The sequence below is a fragment of the Antedon mediterranea genome, chromosome 1 (assembly GCF_964355755.1).
Source record: "Antedon mediterranea chromosome 1, ecAntMedi1.1, whole genome shotgun sequence".
NCBI classification, from domain to species: domain Eukaryota; kingdom Metazoa; phylum Echinodermata; class Crinoidea; order Comatulida; family Antedonidae; genus Antedon; species Antedon mediterranea.
The window spans coordinates 37653452-37677146 of NC_092670.1; the positions used below are offsets into that span (position 1 = coordinate 37653452).

General features: G+C 32.1%; 2 protein-coding genes across 8 annotated transcripts in view; both read left to right on the plus strand.

Moving 5' to 3' along the window:
* LOC140056925 (rho GTPase-activating protein 23-like) overlaps window positions 1-9634 on the plus strand; it is an 86213-nt gene extending 76579 nt beyond the window's left edge. For all 6 annotated transcript variants that reach the window (XM_072102486.1, XM_072102623.1, XM_072102696.1 and 3 more), the window contains 5 exons: window positions 224-413; window positions 1812-1975; window positions 2800-2952; window positions 3543-4047; window positions 4242-9634. In XM_072102486.1, the coding sequence (XP_071958587.1) occupies window positions 224-413; window positions 1812-1975; window positions 2800-2952; window positions 3543-4047; window positions 4242-6049 (2820 nt within the window). In that variant the 3' untranslated portion in view covers window positions 6050-9634. The remainder of the gene's footprint in view (window positions 1-223; window positions 414-1811; window positions 1976-2799; window positions 2953-3542; window positions 4048-4241) is intronic.
* A 1079-nt stretch (window positions 9635-10713) lies between these two features.
* The window catches only part of LOC140057310 (integrin alpha-6-like), a 45707-nt gene continuing 32725 nt past the window's right edge, over window positions 10714-23695 (plus strand). For both annotated transcript variants that reach the window (XM_072102957.1, XM_072103033.1), the window contains exon 1: window positions 10714-11275. In XM_072102957.1, the coding sequence (XP_071959058.1) occupies window positions 11043-11275 (233 nt within the window). In that variant the 5' untranslated portion in view covers window positions 10714-11042. The remainder of the gene's footprint in view (window positions 11276-23695) is intronic.

A 23695-nucleotide genomic window follows, 5' to 3' on the forward strand; every position in this document is an offset into this window, starting at 1 on the left:
CACAGGATTTACCTTTACCCAATTGTTTGGTAAATATACCATGGCTAATCAGATGTCATGGAGTTACAGTATGTGATATACAAATATACTGTAGTATTATTTGGTATGAGAGTTAATCATCAAGGATAAAAAATGCCATGTGATAATGTACAGTAAAGCATAAACAAAATATTAATTATTTAATTACACATTTAATTACACTACATTATTTTTTATTTAATAGAAGGGCGTAGTTAGCGAGGAATTGATATTACGCAAGACACAGCAGCATCAGGAGAAGATGGATCCCCAAGCCTTAGCGGTGCCACCAGAGAAGAAACAGCAACTGTCACCAGGACCCATACGAAAGAAGTTTGGTGGAAGAAGTTCCTCTCCGACAATGCCACAACATTCTAAGAAGCCTGCTGGTAAAGGTAGAGACAACAATTTACCATGATTTGTAATTATAGCACTATATGTCCAGTGTGACATAGGCTTATGCATAAATTTCAAATGTGGTTGCTAACAACAGATGATAAGGCCACGCCCACCTGCTGAATCATTCGATATTCATTAGAATTGTTTGTCCTTTGCTCTAACATGCTCTAAAAGTATGATACATCTGATGACATGTTTTTAGTATGAAAATAGTTTATTTTTATACAAAATAATAATAATAAATTTGGACTTTTAGACGCATAATGCATAAAGCCTCTATGAATGCAATTGTATTTAAACAGATAACAAAAATGCAATTGTATTAAAATGTATATTACTATTATATACTCTATATGATGTTTGTTTGAAATAAAAGTGGGATACTCCCACATAAAGAGAAAAAAAAAATAAAGCCTCTATGCGCTTGTTCACATAAAAATAAAAGTAATCCATAAATAAAATAAAAAAAGAGCAATTAAAAATGAAAGTGACAGGCTGAAAAATATGGAAGAATTTGATCCAAATTTTTAAATGGTTTGATGACACAACTTTCATTTCTTTCCGTGAAAACCATTTACCTAGAATGGTCACTACATGTTCTGTTTTTAAAAGGCATTACTTTGGCCAATTCTGAGAACAATGACAGAAATTCTTTGTATCTGTTAAGCCCAGAGAAAGTGGAACAAATTATTTATTCTTTGCACAATGGTCTGTTAATCTTCCTCCTCTCATTTGAGAGATTTCCTCCTGCTGGTCACATGTTCTAATACGATTGTCTCACGTATCGTTTTTTTGAGTCGATAACGGAATAGATCCGGCAGTGTAATTAATAATTAGCCTACTTGAATAAAGTAAGGTTTCAAATAATAACAATGCACCTGTTATCAATGTGAGATAAATTATAAAATCATACTGTATTACTGTATGTCATCACTCAGTGTTCATTTTAACTTTTTTTAATCTGTTTGAGAATTTTTACTTTTCTATTCCTCTTTGTGTTTGAATGTCGTCTATATTTTCTATTGTTGTTAGAGCTACCTTTGTAAAACAAAGTTGAATAAATAAATAAATAAATAAATAAATGTTGATATAAAGTTTGCGGTACACCACATATATTAGTTCTGAAACGAACTGTTGAGTTTCCTGACGTTTCGATCAATATGCTTTGATCGTCCTTACTCCTGAGGACTATCAAAGCATAGATCAACATTTGATTTCGCCATGCAAACCTTCAAATAATAAATAAATAAATATATAAATTATTGACAATGTAATCAGAAAATAGGAGTTATAATAATGTTATGTTAGGCTTATATTTTATGTAAGCAAACCTTTAATTTATTTTCTCCTATATTCATTGATATAATTATAAATATATGATCATTATTTTGCAGAGGAATCAGTTCCACGTAGCAAACCCAACCAGAAATGGACTGGTAAAATGGTACATAGATTTAAAAAGATTAGCTCAGCAAATCAATTGATAGATGATACACCTGCAAAAGCTGCAACGTTTGGAGTATTATTAGAAGACTGCCCTCTATCTCCATTCACAGAGGTAAGTTCATTAAGCTCTGTCTACACTATCAAACTAGTTTGACAAAAAAAGTGTGATGTGCCCAAATATGGTAGTGATGTGCACGAATATGGTAGTGATGTGATATCATCATGTCCATATATGGGCACATCACATTTTTTGTCGCATAAAGTTTGATAGTGTAGACAAGGCTTTACATGAACAATGAGTGGATTTTCAGTGCATATCTTGTCTTGTGGTTTGTGGGCTAAAAAATAATTTTATTGAAAACTTTCAAACACTGTTTTCTCGTAAACTATTTGAATGATTTGTAAGTTATAAAAACTTTCCTAATATTTAACATTCCAAAGGCAAATAACTGAAAAAATGACAATGCTGTGGGTATCAGTGGCTGGATCTCAATAGAGATACAAAATAAAATAAGCACTGAAAAAATGAAAATGCTGTGGGCATCAGTGGCTGGATCTCAATAGAGATACAAAATAAAATAAGCACTGAAAAAATAAAAATGCTGTGGGCATCAGTGGCTGGTTCTCAATAGAGATAAAAAATAAAATAAGCACTGAAAAAATGACAATGCTGTGGGCATCAGTGGCTGGATCTCAATAGAGATAAAAAATAAAATAAGCACTGAAAAAATGACAATGCTGTGAGCATCAGTGGCTGGATCTCAATAGAGATACAAATACAATTAAGCACAAAGTTAAATTGCAGAGCTTTTGGACAATACTATCCCTTCCTCAGTGTATTCTTTGATATATATATATATAAAAATACAAAATTTCAAAAGGTTTTGTCTGGTCACATCTTTTCTTCTGTACTTAATTTCTCTTTTTATCTTTTAGTTTGTTCCAGCTGTAGTGTTTGCTTGTTGTACAATAGTTGAGGAGCGAGGACTTGATACAATCGGTATTTACCGTGTACCTGGAAATAACGCTGGCGTATCTCAACTAAAGGATTACCTTGATCAGGGAAATGAAATTAACCTGGAGGATGAAGTAAGTAGTCTTTCCTTATCATAATCGTCATCAATATCATAATTAAGTTAATTTGAGAACCTCAGCTAATTCAAATTAGTTATTAAATTCATCATCCTGTTGGTGCAGTACCCACTGTCTACTAGTGCTTGAATATATAACTAGCCATCAGTGAAAGCTCTATGGTCTAGAGGTAAGAACGCCAGGCTGGTGATCTGGAGGTCGTTTGTCCCACCAGAGAATTACTTGCAAATTTTTTCCAAAATATTCTCAAATTGACTTCAATAAAGGTTCTTTCACACCTGTTCTGGCACGGTTCCGTTCCAGCGAATAGAACTGCAATGTTTCGTTTTCACGATGCTCCATGCAGATATGTACCCATCGATAAAAATGAAACATTGACAATCGATTGGAGATTTGCCGTGCCGGACTGGAACAGGTATGAAACGCCCTTTAAAGATGCAGCAAATACAGTATATTATAGCAAACATCTGTTGTCTTCAACCTGATCAATCATCAAATATCATCCTTATCTAAATCATAATCATTATCTTTATCAAAGTTTACAATATTTTGTAGTAACCATATTTTGTACAATTCCTAACACACAGCGTTGGCATGATGTACATGTGATAAGCAGTTTGCTGAAACTATTCTTCCGTAAGCTTCCACATCCTATCATCCCAAAACATCAATACAAACATTTTATTGAAGCAAATCGCACCGAAGAACCTGTCAAACGTATGTGGGCGCTACGTCAACAGATCCATGAATTACCAGATTACCATTACCAAACTTTCAAGTTTGTGGCATACCATTTAAAAGCTATTGCAGCAAATAACGATATCAACAAAATGGAAGCTAGGAATCTTGCGATTGTATTTGGACCGACTTTAATCAAATCCGCCGACGATAGTATGGTGGCAATGGTGACCGATATGTCTGATCAATGTCGTATTGTAGAGACAGTGATACTTCATTGTGATTGGTTCTTTTGCGATGATACCGATAGTCAAGATATGTTATCGGTGGATACGTTACCAGCATCTGAGGGGGTACAAGGAGTACCAGACGTTAATCTGTTACTGAGCAAGATGAGGAAAGAAGATGGATCAGGTAAGACAAAATACTGCTGCCCCAGATCCTACCCCTCTCCCACTTCCCCAACTACAGGGCAGTTTTCAAACCTCTACAGTACAATTCCGCTCATTTTCCCTTATCCCCAATCTCTCATTCAACATCATTGTCTAAACTACAGAATAGGATATCTAGATATTTTGAGTTAAATGTTATTATTTTGTTCTTAAAAGGTGAATCTGGCAGTGACTCTTCAAAAACCAAAGGAAGTAGAAAACAAAGAAAGCATAGAAAAGCCACGGCAATTTCCGAAGACAGCGATAGCGAATTTGGATTTGCCGACATGCTTGGTGTACAAAGTCGAGCTATGCAATTGCAAAAAGAACGTAATGAATACACAGAACAATATGGCTCTACCGGTGACTTTATTGCTGGCAGTGTACGCCCCCGCGGTGGTGGTGTAATTAATCGTAAAGATAGTTACTCGTCTATGAAAAGCGCAGAAAGTTCTACGGATACAAGGTCGGCAAAAGAGAGCGAAGGTTTGTCTGACACGGAAGAGCCAGTCATGACATACGCTGTTGCACGTGAACAATATCGTAAAAACCATTTACCTTATTATACAAGACAGCCTTCTTGGACGCGTAGAAAGTTATCAGATACGTCAGATAATAGCCAGGTTTCCTTACCTAGGACTGGAGGCTTATTGCGAAGTCAAGAGCCTCATCTAACAAGTGGTTGGATAAGCGGAGAGGGAGAATGGAAGCAGATGTATGCTAGAGAAAGAGAAAGAATTGAACGAGAACATGCAATAGCATTAGAGGATTTACAAACGGAAGATAAAGTTGCCGTTGAAGATTTATATCGCGGGAAAGACTACCTAAAAGAAATTTCCGCTGTTTCAAATAAAATTATTTCGGGCTTTCCGGTACCCGATGATTATGATGACTCGGCTGCTTATCATATCCAAAGAAAAATGCAGCCTGACGCAACGTCAGTTACGTCTGATTACGGAACTATGTCATCAACAAAGACGACAGCCATGACCCCTGAACTACGTCATAAAAGTGTGCGCGAACACAGAACTGCATCACCGTCCACTCTGAAAAAACTGAGGGCGACTAACTCTTTAGCAATGGGTGAATTGGACAGTGAATTTGTTAAGAGCATGACCGAACATTTTGATGAACGACTTAGAAAATTACTTGACCCAGATTACGAAGAGAGCGATAGCGATTCAGGTCGCGAAGGTGGGAAGAAGTCGCGCATCCCTCAAAGGTCATGGGAACACGAGTTTTATCGCAATGATTTTGGTCGAAATAATAATAATTCATTTTTGATGGATAAAGCTATGACTCGTGAACAACGTTTGCAGGAAGTGAAAAAGATTTCTATGTCAAATTCAACAACAAATAGACCGCACCCAATCTACATAAAACAAAACAATAAAGAAGCTGCTTATAGAACTCAGAGTGCTTCAAAGACGACGCCGTCTTCTCCGCGTAAGGTCAGTCGTATCGAGGTGACAGTCACGATGGAAAAACGTGATCGCGTTAAACAAAATTCTCACCAGTCAATGAATAAAGACACTGTTAAACCTAGTAACCGAAATCAAGTATCGTCAAAGCAGCTGAAACGACAATCCAAAGACACGTCCTCTATCAAGCGCGAACGAAAGGACCAACGCGAAAACCGCCGTCGTCGTCACACTGTCGGCGGTAATAAAGACTTTCCAGATTTTAACAAAATAATGGAATATTCAAATCGGGAGAATTTGAATGTGTCGAAACGTAGTGCTATGGATCAGTTGAAGCCTTCCACATTAAAACCTAAAGATTTAACAACATGGATTGAGCAAGAACGATTACGCAATAGTAGTCCAAATTTAGCAAACACTGCTGCTGAAGAAAAGAAACGAAAACGGCAGGAAAAAATAATTCGTAGACGTAGCTCTCCAGCGGATCTACTAGCGAGTAATTGGCTTAGTATCGTAAAACCGAGTAATGATGTTCATTTGTATGAAATAGAATCATATTTGTAGATCTGTGGAAGAAAGAAAAATAACTCATTTCAATTTTTATATTGTAACATTAAGAGTAATTTTCATATATTTCCCTTTCTTAGTCAGTTTGTACTTGGGAGGATGTTCAGACCCAGTGCTTAAATAAAGCATACCTACAAATATAGAAAGCCATCTTGGGGGTCAGAGTTCAAATGTGTGGGTAGCAAGAGCAGTAAAAAATGGAGGATATACAAAGAAGCTTCATAGGTTCATGTGGGAATGGCTAGGCCTGAAAAATCAAAAGTCAACTACCTGTACATCATTGTTCACCAAAACAAGATATGTACACACTAGGCTATGATGCCTCTTCATTTCTATGCTTCCCAGCCTTAGTATCGGTGTAAATTTCACATCCCTGTCATGTCATACCATACCTTGTTAAGACCTATCAATCTGAAACTAGCGTAAGTTAGTTCACTCTTGTTCAGACAGCATGACTCTTGACCCATTGGTGGATACAGTCAACTCTGCCAATACTGGACACCTGGTCAACTCTGGCCTAAATATGTGTCTGGTTTTCCAGAAATTCAGTTTTTTTCAAATGTGTTTTTAATGGTAAAAAAAGAATTTAGGACCTTTTGCACCTCAAGAAAAGTCTGGTTTTGTGGTTGATAGTCCGGTATTGGGAAAGTTAACTGTATAAATTAGTACCCTTTTCACATGACCTAGCAAAAATCTGGAGTTTACACTCCAAAGTTTTTCTAGGTATGCACTTTTAGTCTGAACATACCCTAAGTATCATGTTATAGTTGTCAGCTTAAAGTTTGCAGGTTACGTAAGACTTGCCTATGTTTGAGATTTGTGCATAATTTTGTAACATTTATTGTACCACTGTCGAAAATGTACAATTCACTAGGATATGCTTTACATTAAAAAGCCTAAGAATTTGATCAATGCTTTCAATGTGAACTTCATTTTTAAATCATATACCATTTATATAAAAATAATTTGTATGATGGAACGATAATTTTGTAATGACTTTAAAAAAGAATTGGACATAATGTTCTATTGCCCAAGTATAAAACTAATTGTAAATTATTTAATTTTAATTTATGAAATCATTATTGGCTAAATAAGGAGCTTTTGATTTGTAATAACCTAGAACATAATTATGCATTTGTCCAAGTCGCCATCTAGATCACTAAAATCAATTTCAATATTTTGGCGATGGACGTACACACAAAAATGCGAATGTCTGTGATAGCAGAATCCAGTGTCATCACCTGGACCTAGATTTGACAAAAATCGAATCAGACTACTTGACAAAAATTGCCAAACCAAACTCATGTATGCGAATAGTATGACATCATACTGTAAGTCGTAGCGAATAGTATGACATCATACTGTAGGTCGTAAGTCGTTGCAAGGTCAAAAGCTCGCTATTACAATTTGTGTGACAATATTTTTAAAGCTCTGTCTACACTATCAAAATAGTTTGACAAAAAAAGTGCGATTTGCCGAAATATGGTATCGATATGCCCAAATGTGGTAGTGATATGACATCACCATGTCCATATATGGGCACATCACATTCAGTTTGATAGTGTAAACAAAGCTTTATATATCAATTTGCAAGTACGGATGCCGTACCACACATTAATATTTTATCATCTACAATGTTTTGACCTTTGACCTGTTAACGACATGTTGAATAACGTAGTGTTGCATACTATGTAATGTAAGTAACGCAGAGAGTGGAAATATTATTTTTGTTTGTAATGAAAACTTTTTTTTTATCTATTTACAAATTTTAGTTTATCAGAGGTTTTTGTTCTCCCGTACTGGTCCATATTTAATATGCAAATTAAGTTTGGTGCTTACTCAATAATCTGATTTTTTTTTTTATTACCTTTGTGACTATTATCAAAGAACTTATAACACAAGAATCTCCTGTTCGTCCGAAGCGCGTAACAATTTTGCTAATAGAGCTAATGGGTGGCGCCATTGTGAGCCATGGAGTAGGGCGCCCGCATCAAATTAGAAAGTCAAAATCATAGAGGGGATCTGCTAATACTCTAGGGGGGATAGAGTAATTGACTTCCTAGTTTGGAGGGGGCGCTGCTCCATGCTGTGAAATGGCGTCGCCCAGTTTGACCTTTTAACCCTGTACTTCCGATACTCTGTTTTGAATGCAAATTGAAGAACAGGAGATTCTTGTGTTATAAGTTCTTTACTATTATTATTATTATTATATTTAATACTGTTTATATGTTTGGTTTTTTTATGTTATTGCGATAATATTTGTATGTCGTTATATACTACTTGACTATTTTGTCATTTTCATGAATTAGTTTTTTAACAAAATATATGTTTCAAAGTTGTCTATAATATAATCAATATTGTAATTTTAATACAATTTATTTAGTTTAATATTTATTTTTTTAATATTGATGTAGAATTCTAAATACAGTAATTCCTCCTCTTTTTCAATCGTTATGTTCTTCTAAATATATCAGTTTTTTTCTAAATAATTTGCTTAAATATATTTACATATCCATGTGTAAATTTCAATTTGATTGGTTGCTAATGTGTCCTGGTGGTTTCTGATTGGTCCATTTAAATTAAAACCAGTATTTTGATGAATGGTTTCACAAGCTCATCTCATAAATGATTCACAGATCTATGCACTGAGTTTTGGTGCTTATATAATTATATGAATATTAAAATTAGTTATTTGTCTATAAACAGGTGTTATTTTGACCCAATTACCTTTGACATTATTGGCATGCCATACCTGTTTAAAATTTATATCTGAATAATACAATTTTTCAAAATATAAAGGTCTTTCGTTATTTGCCATATCATGATGCTAAATTATTTCCGACTAGTCAAATAGTTTTACTAAAACTATGAAGTCAAAGTTCCCTTTTTATGCCTTGCTTTACCATGTATATATAATGTTACTATTTTATTTTATAAGTATTTATGTAATTTAGTGTTATAAACAAAGTTGCCAAATTAGTGATATTAAATGAACCTATTTGCGATGCTCTAAAAGAGTGTCAGAAGTGTGTCCCAAGCAGACAATAACAGCATGGAAGACGGTCCTCATTTAAATAAATTGAGTTCCAAGATGGAGATTACTGTATGTACATTTATAGAGGTTAATTGGGATGATAACTGCATAGAGAGATACCAAATTATACACACATAAAAACCTGAAAATATCATATGATGTTCTATGTTTTGTAAACTTCATTTTATCCTGAATATAGCACGCCCTCTATAGATTTCTACCTCGCTTATTGTCAACTGTGAAATTATAGAGGGCCCTATACCAAATTTGTAAAATGTATAATTTTGATAGCAGAGCAGCTTCTATTGTCACAGATTTGTATAGTGTAAAAGTGTTATATTATTATTGAGTGTTGCCTGTTGCATTATATAGCAATTGTCACTTCTTATTATTAGTACTAATTATGATGATTATTGTTATAATTAGAGAAATGTGTAATATACAGCTTTCATATTTTTCAATATTAAAACCGTCTTTAAATGAATTTGATGAAATAAATGTATCTAATGGCGTTTCATTATTATAGTGTTTCAAAGAATGTTAATAAAACAGGGATACGTTTTATAAAATATTATTGTTAGTTTTTTTTTATTAAGAATTCAGTGTGCAAAATTGAAAATTAGTGGATGTGCGCAGTGTGATAAAGGAAGAAATAATTAAGCTTTTTTTGACAAAAAAGTGTTATGTGCCTAAATATGGTACCGGTAGTGATATGCCCAAATATGGTAGTGATATGCTAAAAATATGGTAGTGATATGATGTCATCATGTCTATATATGGGCACATTTTGTCACATAAAGTTTGATAGTGTAGACAGAGCTTTACTTTTTTTATTATAAATCTATGCATCTAAAACAATCAAATTCTATTTATAAATTAATGTACCATTGGTTGTTGAAACCTTAATGATCAATTGAAAGGAATTTGAATTGTTGTGACCTTTGTACTTATGCTGATACCCATCAAATAAAAACAATTCTAAACGTTTGCAGAAAAACTTTTGGTGAACAATTTAATCAAACTAAATAACTAAATAAACATTTATAAAAAGTCTTTCTCCAGTTATCATAGTCATCTTTAATTTATTTAAGTTAAATTTCTAAGTTAAGAATTTATTATATTTATCTTTTCAACAAGTATAGTTCTCTAGAAACATGACTGGCTTGTAAATATAAAAGAGATGTTAAAGATGTATTGTCCCCTGAAAACTAAGTCAAATAAGCCATTTTACAGTTTTAATAAAGTTATTTAATTCTGTAGAAAAAAAAATAACACAAATAATTCTTTCACTTGTAAAAAGACAAAAGAACGTTAACCCAAATTATTGTCTGACAGGCAATTTAAGTACAGTTTTTTTTTTACTTTAAATTACATTTTTTCAGGTAATTTTTTTTTTCGATCCAGTTTTTGGTCAAAGTGAATAACTATTATGTGACATTAAAATGCCATATTTAACAAAAAATTAAATAGCAAAAAAAATTGTAGGGGGGACAAATTAATACTGTATCTTTAAAGTTTGGTGCCTCAGCTCTCTTCGAATGCCTGCCGTCATCATAATTTTTTGACCCCAGCAGCGTGTCATCCAACGTCAGGTGCACTGGAGCGAGACTAAATAAATCAAATATTTCAATCATTCACTTCGCAACGAGAAGCGAAGCGAGAAGTAACAGTTGGAGCTCTTGCATTTTTGCAGTAAATAGCCGATGTAGCCTAGTCTAGGGCTTAGAAACTTTGATATACTTCGGACATATATAGTTTTATGTATTGTGTATGTGGTCATTTGTAAGCGTCTGTTGCTGAGTATTAAACTATTTCGCTGAGGAAAGAAATTCATCAAGTTATTTTCATCCACGTTGTGTTGTTTGTGTTTTCTTCGTACATGCCTTCAATTACCAGCTGACTCCGTGGCGTGAGGTATTTCTTCTAACCTTTATCCGGCTGGCGCCCAGTTCGAACATGGAAACCGGTCTCATATTTTGTAGGACTATTTTTCTTATTTTTATTTTTCATGAAAGGATTTTAATAGCAACTAGTAACAATGCAGATTATAATGATTATAGTACAAACTTATTAGAGGTTCGTCTTCCGATGGTTAAAGTCGGGCCTCCAGGAAGTTATTTTGGATTTTCTGTTGCTGAGCACAGGATAGACAGTGCAACTCCTATACCTGCTGGTGGTACCGAAAGTGTGTAAGTATAGTTGTGTACTTTTAAATTATTATTAAATTAACTGTAATAATTGAGAAAACAGTTTCATCTGGTTTCAAACAATACTAGATAAAGCTTGTATGCGTTAAAATCAAGACAGTTTTGTTGAACTGATTAGTCTTTATTAATTTGAGAAAGAAACTGAACCATCCAACATTTCTTTACCCATTATTAATAATCAATAATAATATAAAACATATTTGTGGAAATACATGGTTTTACAAATTTTTCGTAACTCATCAATCATGATTGATACAGTAATTTTAGTAAAGTATACTGTAATCCCACCCCCTAAAACTGAATTTAGGCAATTAAAACACACAACTTGGTATTTTTGACTTTTATAATAAATCACACCCCACTAATTATATTTTCCTAAAATGTCATACCCAGACCCCATACTAACTAGGTCATGTGTTAATATTAATATATCATAAAATTAATATGCATAATTAATAATTTAGGAGACAAGTATTTTCATTGGCCTTTCTTAATTATGAATTACAATGTACTTGGTACTAGCATAGCTAGTGTTTACAACCTACACGTTCCATTCCAGTAATAAACTAGCTCTTGAACCTTCTCTTGATCTTCCATCTGCAGGGTATTGTAAAACTAAAGTTCATGGTACAACAATGAGTTTTATACCACAAAAGACTTAATTACTAGTCAGCTATTAAAATAACATAAGAAATGCATCAACTGTGAAAACTCTAAATCATATGTTGTAATTTGAGACGTGTCACTTTATACAACTTACGTTAAGCACCCGTTAGGTTGATGCCATGTGGGGCATAGCAAAGCCTGAGAAAGTATGGATTGTATTTTTCAATTTTGGGTTAATAAAATTACAATGTGATACCCAGCAAGTACAAAATTAAACTGTTTTAACATGCTCGCTTTTTGTTTTTTCAATATACTGTGTGTGTGTGTGTTGGCTGAATGTCTTTTATTGATAACAAGTAGTACAACAAACGTATTTTAATAGTTACCTTTCTGATTCAGTCAATGGTTCCATTTGAAGAGACCAATAAGATGAAAAAAATTAAGGTTTACAAAATTTTCCTCCCTTTCATCTCTTTTTAGCAGAGAAGTTACAGTGTACCTGGCATTAATTCTATGGTTAAAACACCGTACATTGTGCCCAACTGTACGTTTTTCATTTTTCATTATCAATTCTCTTTACTAGTCATATTACACCGAAAATGGTCCATATCCACATGAACTTCTTGGAAGTAACTGTTAATTCAGTTTACACCTATGTTTTTCCTTCATCCCTTTTCCTTGTTCATAATATTATAAAGTTCATATAAGATTAAACTGAATCAGTGACACAAGTACTATTGTACTACAGTATTGAACATACAGGAGGTTCTGTTGTTCTAATTTGTTGCATAGTGTTTTGATAAACATTGCACAGTGTATGTAAATATTTGCTTATTCATCAATGAATAGTAAAAAAGACTATATTTTGTAGAGAATTTCAGTAGGGTCCAAAGTTCGACTAATTTATATTCAGATGCTGAGTGAGTGGAGAAGAGTCTAATGCCCTACTGTGTTATTTAATTGAAATTTGTATTATTACCAACTGCATAGTAGCTCAATGTTTACAGTACAGTAAGATTTCATTCTACTTCTAGCCCAATTTCCAATGTCTCTAAGAAACCATTCTGTGGGCTACTGTATACTACTGTTCTTATCAACTATCTTGCTTTGTCCAAGCATGAAGAAAGTTTTTTTCCTCTCTTTAGTGGCTCGAACTACCACTTTTATTCATTCATTCATTCAACATGAAATGATTAATATAAGTAATCGGTATAATAATATATAGTTAGTAATATTTGTTGTAAATCTACAATCTTCATAGAGAAAGTTAACTTATTAAATTTCTCCATGGTCTAAGCTAACTTTAATTGCCAACAATGTATACGGTGACTAGGTAGGCTTAATCTTTACAATCAAAAGACCAAATTCTTCACACATAAATGTTTACTCTTTTGATTCAGGATGTTGATAAAAGATAAGATACATTTGTGTTGAGTAATAATTTCAAGATTTTCCCAAAACAAATATTTATTACACAATTGGTCTCCCAAGAGTTCCAAAAGAACATAACTTAATTCAAAGTAAGAACAAATAGTTTTTCTCAATAGATTCCCTGCAAAAAGTAAAACATTCTCTAAATATTTTAGAAAAACTTTTAGGTTTTTAGGCAGGTCCAAAATGAGAAAGTGTAATATCAAAATGAGTTTAGACATTTCTCCAAGTAATGACAGAAAACATTTCAAAATAGTTTTTGTTTCCATGTTTTTCTGTACTTTTAACATCAAGCTACATTTCTTGTTCCTGCACATCCATAACTCGTAAATTTTCAACTGTAGCCCACTTCAGACATTGAGGAATTTTGCACTTGTGACTTTTTCACATACTTTAGGGAATACCCATATTGTTTACTAAATATGAACTTTGACCTCAGCTGTTGGTGTGTATTTTAATCTAACTTCACTGACTACATTGGTGGTGGATAAAAACATTGTTATTACTTCAATTCATTACAATACAGTAGATACAAACTGGAATAGAATTTATTCATCTGAAAAATTTATGGGAAAATACTGATTTGCCATTTTGTTGTGATTTGTTTAATTTAGTTGCTGTATGTAAACAAGATTTTTCCTACTTTATCATCACTATATAAAAAGCAACATACTGTAGTTTGGGTAAAATGTTTCATCAAAACAATATGAACTCAACAGTTGTTTCGTCAGAGCTAAAAATCATCATGACTTCATCAGTTGATTGTTGCTTGCAATACAAATCAATCATGACTCAATTTACTGCCTACTTTTTTATTGTTATATATTCCCTCTTCTGGCGTTTTTGCCTTTTTAAATCATACTATATTGTGTACAGACAGTAGTGCAGTCTTCCACCACCCATTTTCTATTTCCTATTAAAAAGCACTCTACAGTTAAAGAAAAATGAATACTCATTGGCAAATGGTTACTGTACGACCACTCTTTGGTCACCCAAACCCACCTCTGTCCTTGGAACTGTCTGTACAATATCTAATTATATGAAGCAGTAGAAAGAACTACAGTTATTAACTACAGTATACTTTGTACTGTAGTAAATACTGTAATGTGGAGATTAACCACTACAATACCTGGATAATTACAGTACTCTAGTGCAGTATTGACAACACTGTACAGTACTTAGTACTCCTGACAATTGACATGTTATTGTTAGGGTGGGTAAACAAGGTTAAACCACTTTTATTGCATTTTAAAGAGTTCAATAGTTGATACTTGATTGTTATTACATCAACTTTTTGTTGTAAATTTTGTATCCTAATAGTATAATGTAGGACTAAGTGCTTGTAATGTTCACAGCAACAATGAAAAGGGAAGTTGTCTTTACTATGCCTTTGACCCATAACTTTTTATTTGGGCCAACTAATATGATCTAGCAAATAAAATAAAGTATAATATAAATGTTAAAACTAAAAGCTCCTTTGATAGCTGGATTTAGCCTGTTGTTAATTAAAATATACAAAATATCCAGTATGGCTCTATGATGTAATAGAAGTCGCTATCCTCTAGATGGCATCCAGGAAGAAACTTCTGTGTTGAAAAGAGGGGATCGGTGAAAAGAAGGAGGAGATTAATGTTTTATTTCTTTGACATACAGTACTTTGGCTGACACTGAGTGATAGACACTGAGCATATAATGGCAGAATAACTAGGCCATGGGCAGCTGTTACACCTCCCATCTAAATCAGTTCACAACACACGCAATACAGAAGTAAGTTACCATGGATGGATATGAATCGCTCTTATGATGCATTCAATGAATATGAAAAACCTCTTATTTGTTCTACTTTCCAAGATTCCATATTTACCACAATAGTGTGAGTCTAGCCTGGTAATAAACAAGTTTTTATTGGGGAAAGACTTTAGGCTAGGAGAACGTGTTGATAGTTTGTTGTTTAATTTCCACTTGTTATGTGTCTTGTTAGGGTCCATAGGGAATGAAATGATGGCCTAACAAAGGTTAGCAACCATACTTAAGGTGTGTGATTGACAGACCATTGAGACATTACTGTATTATGACCTCTCAGTCTGAAATTCTAGACATCACTGCTTGGGTAACCTTTGAGTTGTTAAAAGTACAGTAAACATGACTTCACATAAATTTGTGGTTTCAGTTTTGTGTTTTACAAAAAGTTGATTCTTTCAAAAATGCCTTTACTAAACATGAAGTCTAAAGCCTTGTCTACACTATCAGACTTTATGTGACAAAAAATGTGATGTGCCCATATATGGACATGATGATGTCATATCACTACCATATTTGGGCATATCACACTTTTTTTGTCAAACTATTTTGATAGTGTACAGTAGACAGTGCTTTAAAAAAGAAGAAAAAACTGTAATGAACCACTTGAAATTTTAACACTCAAATTAAGCCATTTTTACAGTGAGTTTTGTTTTTTGGAGATTTTTTTTTTTTTGGACTGAACATAAAAATGTCCCGATAGATTTAATTTGAGCTGGAATAGTTTCAGCAGAAGCCATGGTGTGAAGTATACAATATTATACCCAGTCAACCAATATTCTCCTTCATAACATCCACATGGGGTCCGACGATGCATTCCAATGATAACGAAAATCTGAATTCAAGCAGGTTTTTAGAGTCATTTTCGTTTTTATAATGGAGTTGGTATGCTAGTTTGTTTTTCAGGGCGTGAAAACGATTATGGTTCCAGAATGTATTTTAGTGAGTGGAAAATGACTACAATTCTGTATTGACTGTAGATGAATGATATTGTAAAGCAAAACAAACTTTTAACTGTGGTAACTTTAATCACAAACTATAAAAAAGCAGTTTTAATATAACAGAATCTGAGATACTTATTTCACTACAAAAAATATAGACATGTAAAGTCTAAAATTAACTTGAGGGCACTGCTCACAGAAGATACAAATATCTTGGATGGGCGTTCAAAGTGTAACTTTCCATTTCTTCCCTCGGAAGGGAAAAGATCTGTGTCAGTTTATCCAGATCTGGTAAATCATAGACTAACAAAACTTTATTCAGTATAATTGTATTATTTTTTATTATCTAAGTATTTCTTAATTGGTCAAAGTAAATCTATTTGATTACCAACTTACAAATTACAGTACAATTGTGGTAATGGTAATAATCATCATTGATTGAATAAATCACTGTATATTTAAAGCTTAATTTCATTTCATTCATCTACAATACTACTCTACTTTTCCAAGGTCATTAACCTAATTCATTTATTGACGTCAATAAATTTTTTCAATAATGGCAATATTTGGTAGGATGGTCTAGTACAATAATTTCATTAGATAAAAAGGTGAAAAAGTGCCATTAATCACTCAATTTCAGTGTAATGTATATTTGCCTCACAAAATGTGTGGACAAATTCAATTAACAGTAACACCAAAGATGATATCAAATACTGTATCATCAATTATGCAATCTTTCTTGAGATTTATTTACTGTAACAATAGGCGTACTGTTTCCATTTTTTAAAAAATTATAAATACAAATTTTGTTTAAAATGTTCCGATTAGATTAAAGGAAAGTGATGGGAAGTTGACAGTTGTTGGTATTGTATGCAAGATCTGCTAACAAAAACAATGAATTCATGTCTGCGTAAACATGGGAAAAGGTTATGGTTTTATGGACAAGTACAAAATAGGACATTCTTCTAATTTGTTAAACTACTCTAGTTAAATAGTCCTTCTACAGTAGGCTATATTATAATTAATGCATGTGAAGAAGTACAGGACTTTAACAGTTAGAGGGAAAATGGCAAAATCAGCTCTGTGTGGTCATGTTACAAGAGTTGTCCAAACAATAAAGAGATTATCTGATAAAAATCCTAGAAAGTATGAAACCTTTTGCCATTTTCCCTCTGAAACTTGAAGTAATGCTAATCAAATGTCACGGCAGTACGTCTATTGAACATGATCCCTTATTGCGCAAAATCGTGTCTCATACCAAGATCCTGGTAACCGATCCTATAAGTTAAACCTACTGTGTGGAATTCAGTCTGTAAATTAATCACTACTGTACACTACAGTGTATTATTGCAGTCATGATCCATGCCCAAAATAGGCCTTTCATTTCTTACCTTGATTGGGCTTGGTAGAATGTGTTTTTTAAATGTGGTAAAGAACATTCAAGGGGTTAAATGTCAAAGGTGAAAGAATTAAATATCTAAAGTTTTCTTTCAACAAAAGGTTTTTTTTTATTTTTTTAAAAATACTGTTTAATAGTTTCAGATAGAAACATTCCTGTAAGGTTATTGCAAAACATAAACATGATATATTTTCTTAACTTTCTGATAACTTTCATTATATATTAGTTATTTTCATAGTGCAATATTGAAAGTCATCAAGTCCATACAGTTATTACCTAATGTTATACTGAAGCCATTGTCTTTCCTTTCAAACTGAAAAATATATTACATTATTAATATACAAATATTAATTATGCATCTTACTTATCTATTATTATAAACTTTAATATGTTTACCCGAAGATGACTGTTTACCTACTGGTTATGTATATATTTTTAGAGGTTTTTTCTTTTCATTTTTTATCTGTATTTTTAAATATCATTTTAGTCAAGTCAAATTTAATAAAAATTTAATTTCTTTCTGATTTCATTATGCTGTAAATAACATTGTCATGTTTTAGTTTGAAATTTGGAGAAGTTTAGTTTCACCAGTTGTCTACATCTATCAGATCTAACTGCAGACATGACCTTGCAAGTTTGGGTCAGTTTGTTTGCTGAGATTAGCAAGAATAATTTTGACTTCTGCTAAATGAATTTATATTATTTGTGGACTTCAGATCACAAATACCATAATCCTAAAGTACAGAATTTCATTGAGATAATTTGTGTGGAATGTACAATATTTAACTAGTAATGGATAAATTAGATTATTTTTAGTCTCTGTCATCGCAATACTATTTATTACATAAGGCCTATAGAAACTTTATGAGTCTTTTATTTTAAGCTTACAGTAATAGTAATTTGACCAATCATAAGTAACGAAAAAATTCAAACTGTTGAATTTTGTACGAAGAAAGCTTACTTTAAAACAACATTGGCATCTAATTACCATAAAAAATTAAAAGGAAGTGAATTGGTGGCTTGTTGGCTTGCTCGTTTTGGTATCAGGGTTCAGGAATTGTACACTAGCTAGACACTGTATTTCATATTTAAAGTTTTATTCTCTTCTGAGATAATGTATATCTCGGAAATATTAATTTTACAGTAATAAAAAAAAAGGGGGTAGAAAATTGCAATTACCAATATATTGAATAGTACATACATTTAATTTACTTTTTTGGTCTTTTTTAGCAATTTGTTTTGGACAAATGCGTAAAATAATAATTGTAATCTTCATAATAAGTTCATTTAAACAGAAGTGGATACTAAGTGTTTAAATTAATAATTTACAAATTCATTAGCGTTATTAGTATACCATATTTTTGTTGATGAATTTAGCAGACTTGTGCCCCAAATTGGGAAATTTACTCTACTATAGTATTAATAGCTTTCATTTTCGAAATACAGAATTTAAAACCACTATACAGTAACATACAATATTAGTTTAATTTGCTGTACAAATACAGATCAATCCAGCATGTGTATACTGTACCTCTCTGAATTCAATAACTACAATACAGTCCAACAATGCTCTATTGGTATTATTGTTGATTGACTGATTCAGATTTTTGCTATGCAAATCAAATTATTTGTTAATAGTTTGTGGTTTAATTTGCGAAATAATTTTCTAATTCAGAAATTAGATTTGAATTAACATCTGTAAAATTCACTATTGATGATAGATGATCATATTCTTTTTTATTTTATTTTATATAGTATTGTGTGGTTCTAAAGCTTTGTCTACACTATCAAACTGTTTTGACAAAAACAGTCTGATGTGCCCAAATATGGTAGTGATATTCCCAAATTATGGTAGTGATATGACATCATCATTTCTATATATGGGCACATTGACACATTAATTTGATATTGTAGACAGAGCTTAAATTTGAACATTTGAACTTTTTCCCACCTTTCATAACATCTTCCTAGATTGACATCAAACCAGTGTCTACTAATTTAACATTTTCAATACTGATTAAATTTATTCAAATATATTCATGTATTCCTATGTGTGCTGACTGTGTGAATAACAAAAGGACTGATGGATAAATACTATTCCATTAGTGTTGATTGAATTACCATAATTTGATTAACAAATACTGAAATTAATACATTACTAACTGTATTTTGAAAATGTACAATTTACATTAATTACTTACAGGGTACTGATGAAAATGTCTTTCTTGATTAAAAGTGAAGTGTACAAAATAAACATTAATACAGTACATTTTGTTGCCAGCAGTCAATTATAAGATTTATGGCCAAATTGGGCATAAATCATCTTCTTTTTTTTTTTTTAAGTATGTTAATTGTTTTTGTAGAAATTTGATAATTTACAGTACTGTGGTGGTAGTGTATTTGTTTATTTATTTGAATTATTTCAAAGTTATTTCCATGATTATAAATCAAAATGTACTGTTTCAGTGGCCAGACAATCATTGTCATGAATTTCAGCCGACAATGCATATTTAGTGCCAAAAATGCATTGTATTCAAGTAATCTTGCCACATTTAATCTAGTATCAAAATATGATTTTAACACAATCTATTTTATAGAGCACTGCATTTGCTAGTTGTTAGCAGGTTATTTTAACACCTTTTCAATAATGCATGCCTTATCACCCACTGTACGCCATGTTTGCCACTTACTGTGCTCATTCAATTCCGATGTATTTCATAGTACTGTATAGATATACCGGACTCGTTTCTGCAGAATTATTTTTGTTTTGAGTATGATTATTTTCTTTTCTGATTTGCTTTTCACACCCCTACAATCAAACCGACAATCATAACAATTTGATTGTTTGCGATTACACGGTGGAGAGAACAATATCTCGCCATTCGACAAATTTAACAGTTACTTCAGCTTGAATAGTTCATTTGAAATGCTTCTCTTCATATTTCTACCTGGAGTAGACTACTTGTCTAGTCGTTTGGGAATTTATTAATTGTAAACAAGAGAATTAATTGATATTTAACTCATTAAAATATGAGTTCACATAACTGGTATTTATATAATGAATTAATTAACTAAGATTAATCAAAAACACTGTCAGGCTGGAGTCATATATTCTCTTAATATGGAAGTCTCTTTAATTTTCTTTAATTCTTCCTTCTCTCCTGTTTCAATATTCAAACCCCTACACTCTAAATCCACCATAATTGTTAATTTGGCCCTTAAGGACTGATCCATTATCCAACGGGGGATGTGAAAAAGTTAATTTTATTAATGTTCTTCTTTTCGTAATGTTTACTGTACCTCTCGTCGGAGTGAGAGTCTTATGTTGGTTTATCCAGGTAAGCGGCACTCATAGACTACCAACACCACTGTTGGTTTGTGTATTTTTTACAGAAGAGGTTACCCATTATAAAGAATAAATAAATTAACAAAGAAAAGTATATTATTAATTGTAATTGACAAAAAAAACAAAACATCATAATGAAAATTAAAAAGTAACAGGAGAGCATGTTGTTGGTATTAAATAAGTCAGGAAAAATGACAATCCAATTATAATAGAGGCTTTGTCATTGTAATTTTAGGAGTTGACTTTCTTTCTAATAAAATAGTTTAGTACCTACTGTGTACCGTGAGAATAAGTACATATTCTATTGATGATACCTAGTCACTCTGATTCTTTGTATAATTACCGTACTGCATACTAAACTCTTTTAGAAATCAAACTGTAAATGGTGGAATATCTTGGAAGACACCAGTATGTTGGATAGAAGGAAATCTCTACTTACAGTTTTTAGTTTATTTTATTGAGGAAATAAAGACCTGAAATTGACACCTTTAATAGGTAACCAGATATTATTATAGAGTGAATCAAAAATTGTTTTTTTTAGATGATATATTAAATCAAAATTGTTATTTTTGTTTAAAATATATTAAATGATATTTACATTGCTATAAATGAATCTCAAAATATTCAATGTTGAAAAACTTTAAAACATGTTTTTTTTTAGTGAAGTGATTAACTTTATTAACACTACAAAATAACCTATTCAAAGTCTGATTTAATTAATTTTGTTTTAATTTTTCATGTTTTTGGAGGACAATACATCTTTAATAATAATAGATAAAATATCTTTTTTAATCCATATTTTTTGTCTACGGAAACATGGCCATTAAATGAAAATGTTTCATCAGCAGCTTTTCTAGAACAAGTCAGAACAGTGTGAAAAAAAAATACTTTGTACAGTAGAGAAGATTCGTTGAAGATAATCTTCTACTTCTTCTAAAATGTGATAATTTCTGTAATTCATACCCACAGTTGCCGAAAGTGTGTATCGATTATTATGACTCACGCTATAGGTTTAATTAGCATTGTATTCCATTCCGTAATCATATCGATGAATCTCAATTTGTTCACACTTCATCCGTCCCTCAATATATTTTATGATGTGATTTTAATTGTTTTATGAACTGTATCATGCATTGTATGGTAATGTACAGTACAGTACAACACGTAAGAGAATTTTGAGCTCTGTCTACACTATCAAAGTAGTTTGACAAAAAAGCTGTGATGTGTGTAAATATGGTAGTGATATGCCCAAATAAGGTAGTGATATTCAATTTCTTTTATTTAGGAAATTTCATCTATATCAACAAACGTACAAACAGAAAAAGAAATTTGCATGACATCATGTCCATATACGAGTACATCACATTTTTTATTATACTGATATTCTTAATCATTGCTAATTTGCCAGTTTCTGTTTTCAGTTTCTGTTTGACACTGTTATGGTTTCGTTTGCTAAATAATTATAATTTTTCTATTAATTTTTTTGTTAAATAAATATAATAAATAAAAAAGAGATATAAACTATAAACTGGTCAACTTAAGCACTATTTTTGAGTGGTTAAGTTGTTTAAATTTCTATTTCCCTAACGTGAACTGATGCTCTTTTGTCTAATCCTTTATTTTCCTAATGCCTTCCTTTATTATTTCCATAACTTCCTATTTTCCTATTTAAAAAAAATAAATATACTGTAGTCCAAATGTCAATGACTCCATTGTGGCCTTATAATACTTCATACAGTATTGCTATTAGATTGTAAAAGACTTAAAATTAAGCCAATAATATATAACAACATTTTCCTATTTATATTTAACCTATAACTTTGTAAACTATATAGTACGGTGACAGAAACAAGCAAGCATTTTTGATACTGATTTTATTTGTAGAATACCTGGACTTAAATTAAGCCAATTATACTACAGTAATAAACTGTTGTCCTATTTTAGATTATAACCTACTACTCTTTAAACTACATAGTACAGTTACAGCTATGGTGATTGCAACATGCAAGCATTTTAGATACTGGATTTATTTGTAGAATTCTAGGAATTGTTTATCTAAGTGTGATGTATGTAATACCTCAGATTCTTGTGCCTGATTAATCATCTTCTTGACATCATAATATCTATAGTAACATGTTCCTTTATTTAGTTAGATAAACCTATTAAGTTGCTTGTTACTAGTGGCAATATTCATTTTAACAGTCATTGATTATTCTCTTGTATTGTAATGGAAAAAGCTAAAGATTTGCTAACATTGCAACTCTACAGTATATTTTATGCCTTGCTTTACAGTACCTGGATAATGTATAGCTCTGTCTACACTATCAAACTAGTTAGACAAAAAAACTTTGCCCAAATATGGAGGTGATATACCCAAATATGCTATGACATCATGTCCGTATATGGCACATCACATTTTTTGTCACATACAGTTTGATAGTGTAGACGGAGCTTTATTAAAGGCGTATTCTGAATCAAACAGGATGGTACTAATGGTTTTATTGTTTGTTATTGGTAATGTGTTTTTTAATTCAGAAGAGTCGGATTCGATGTCATTAAAGTGCTGATTACTGAAATGAATCATTCATGTTGGCAATTTATTTCTCATCTGATATACAGCTGTAACTCTCAAAGAACATTTACCTAGAGTTCATACTGTAGCATTTTGTGTTTATTGAGAAGACAGAACAGATGCAATTTTCCAGGTTTTACAGGACTGCTATGTTGATTCGCTGGCTCGTGTGCACTTTAAAGAACCCAGTACATCTTTTGGAAGAATAGGGGGTTATCCCGGTGTACTGGTCCATGCAGCCCCTGTCCCTTAGGGGAGGAGAAAGTTGTGGTATGTGTCGTCCACACCTGTGTGCAAGGTTTCCCCC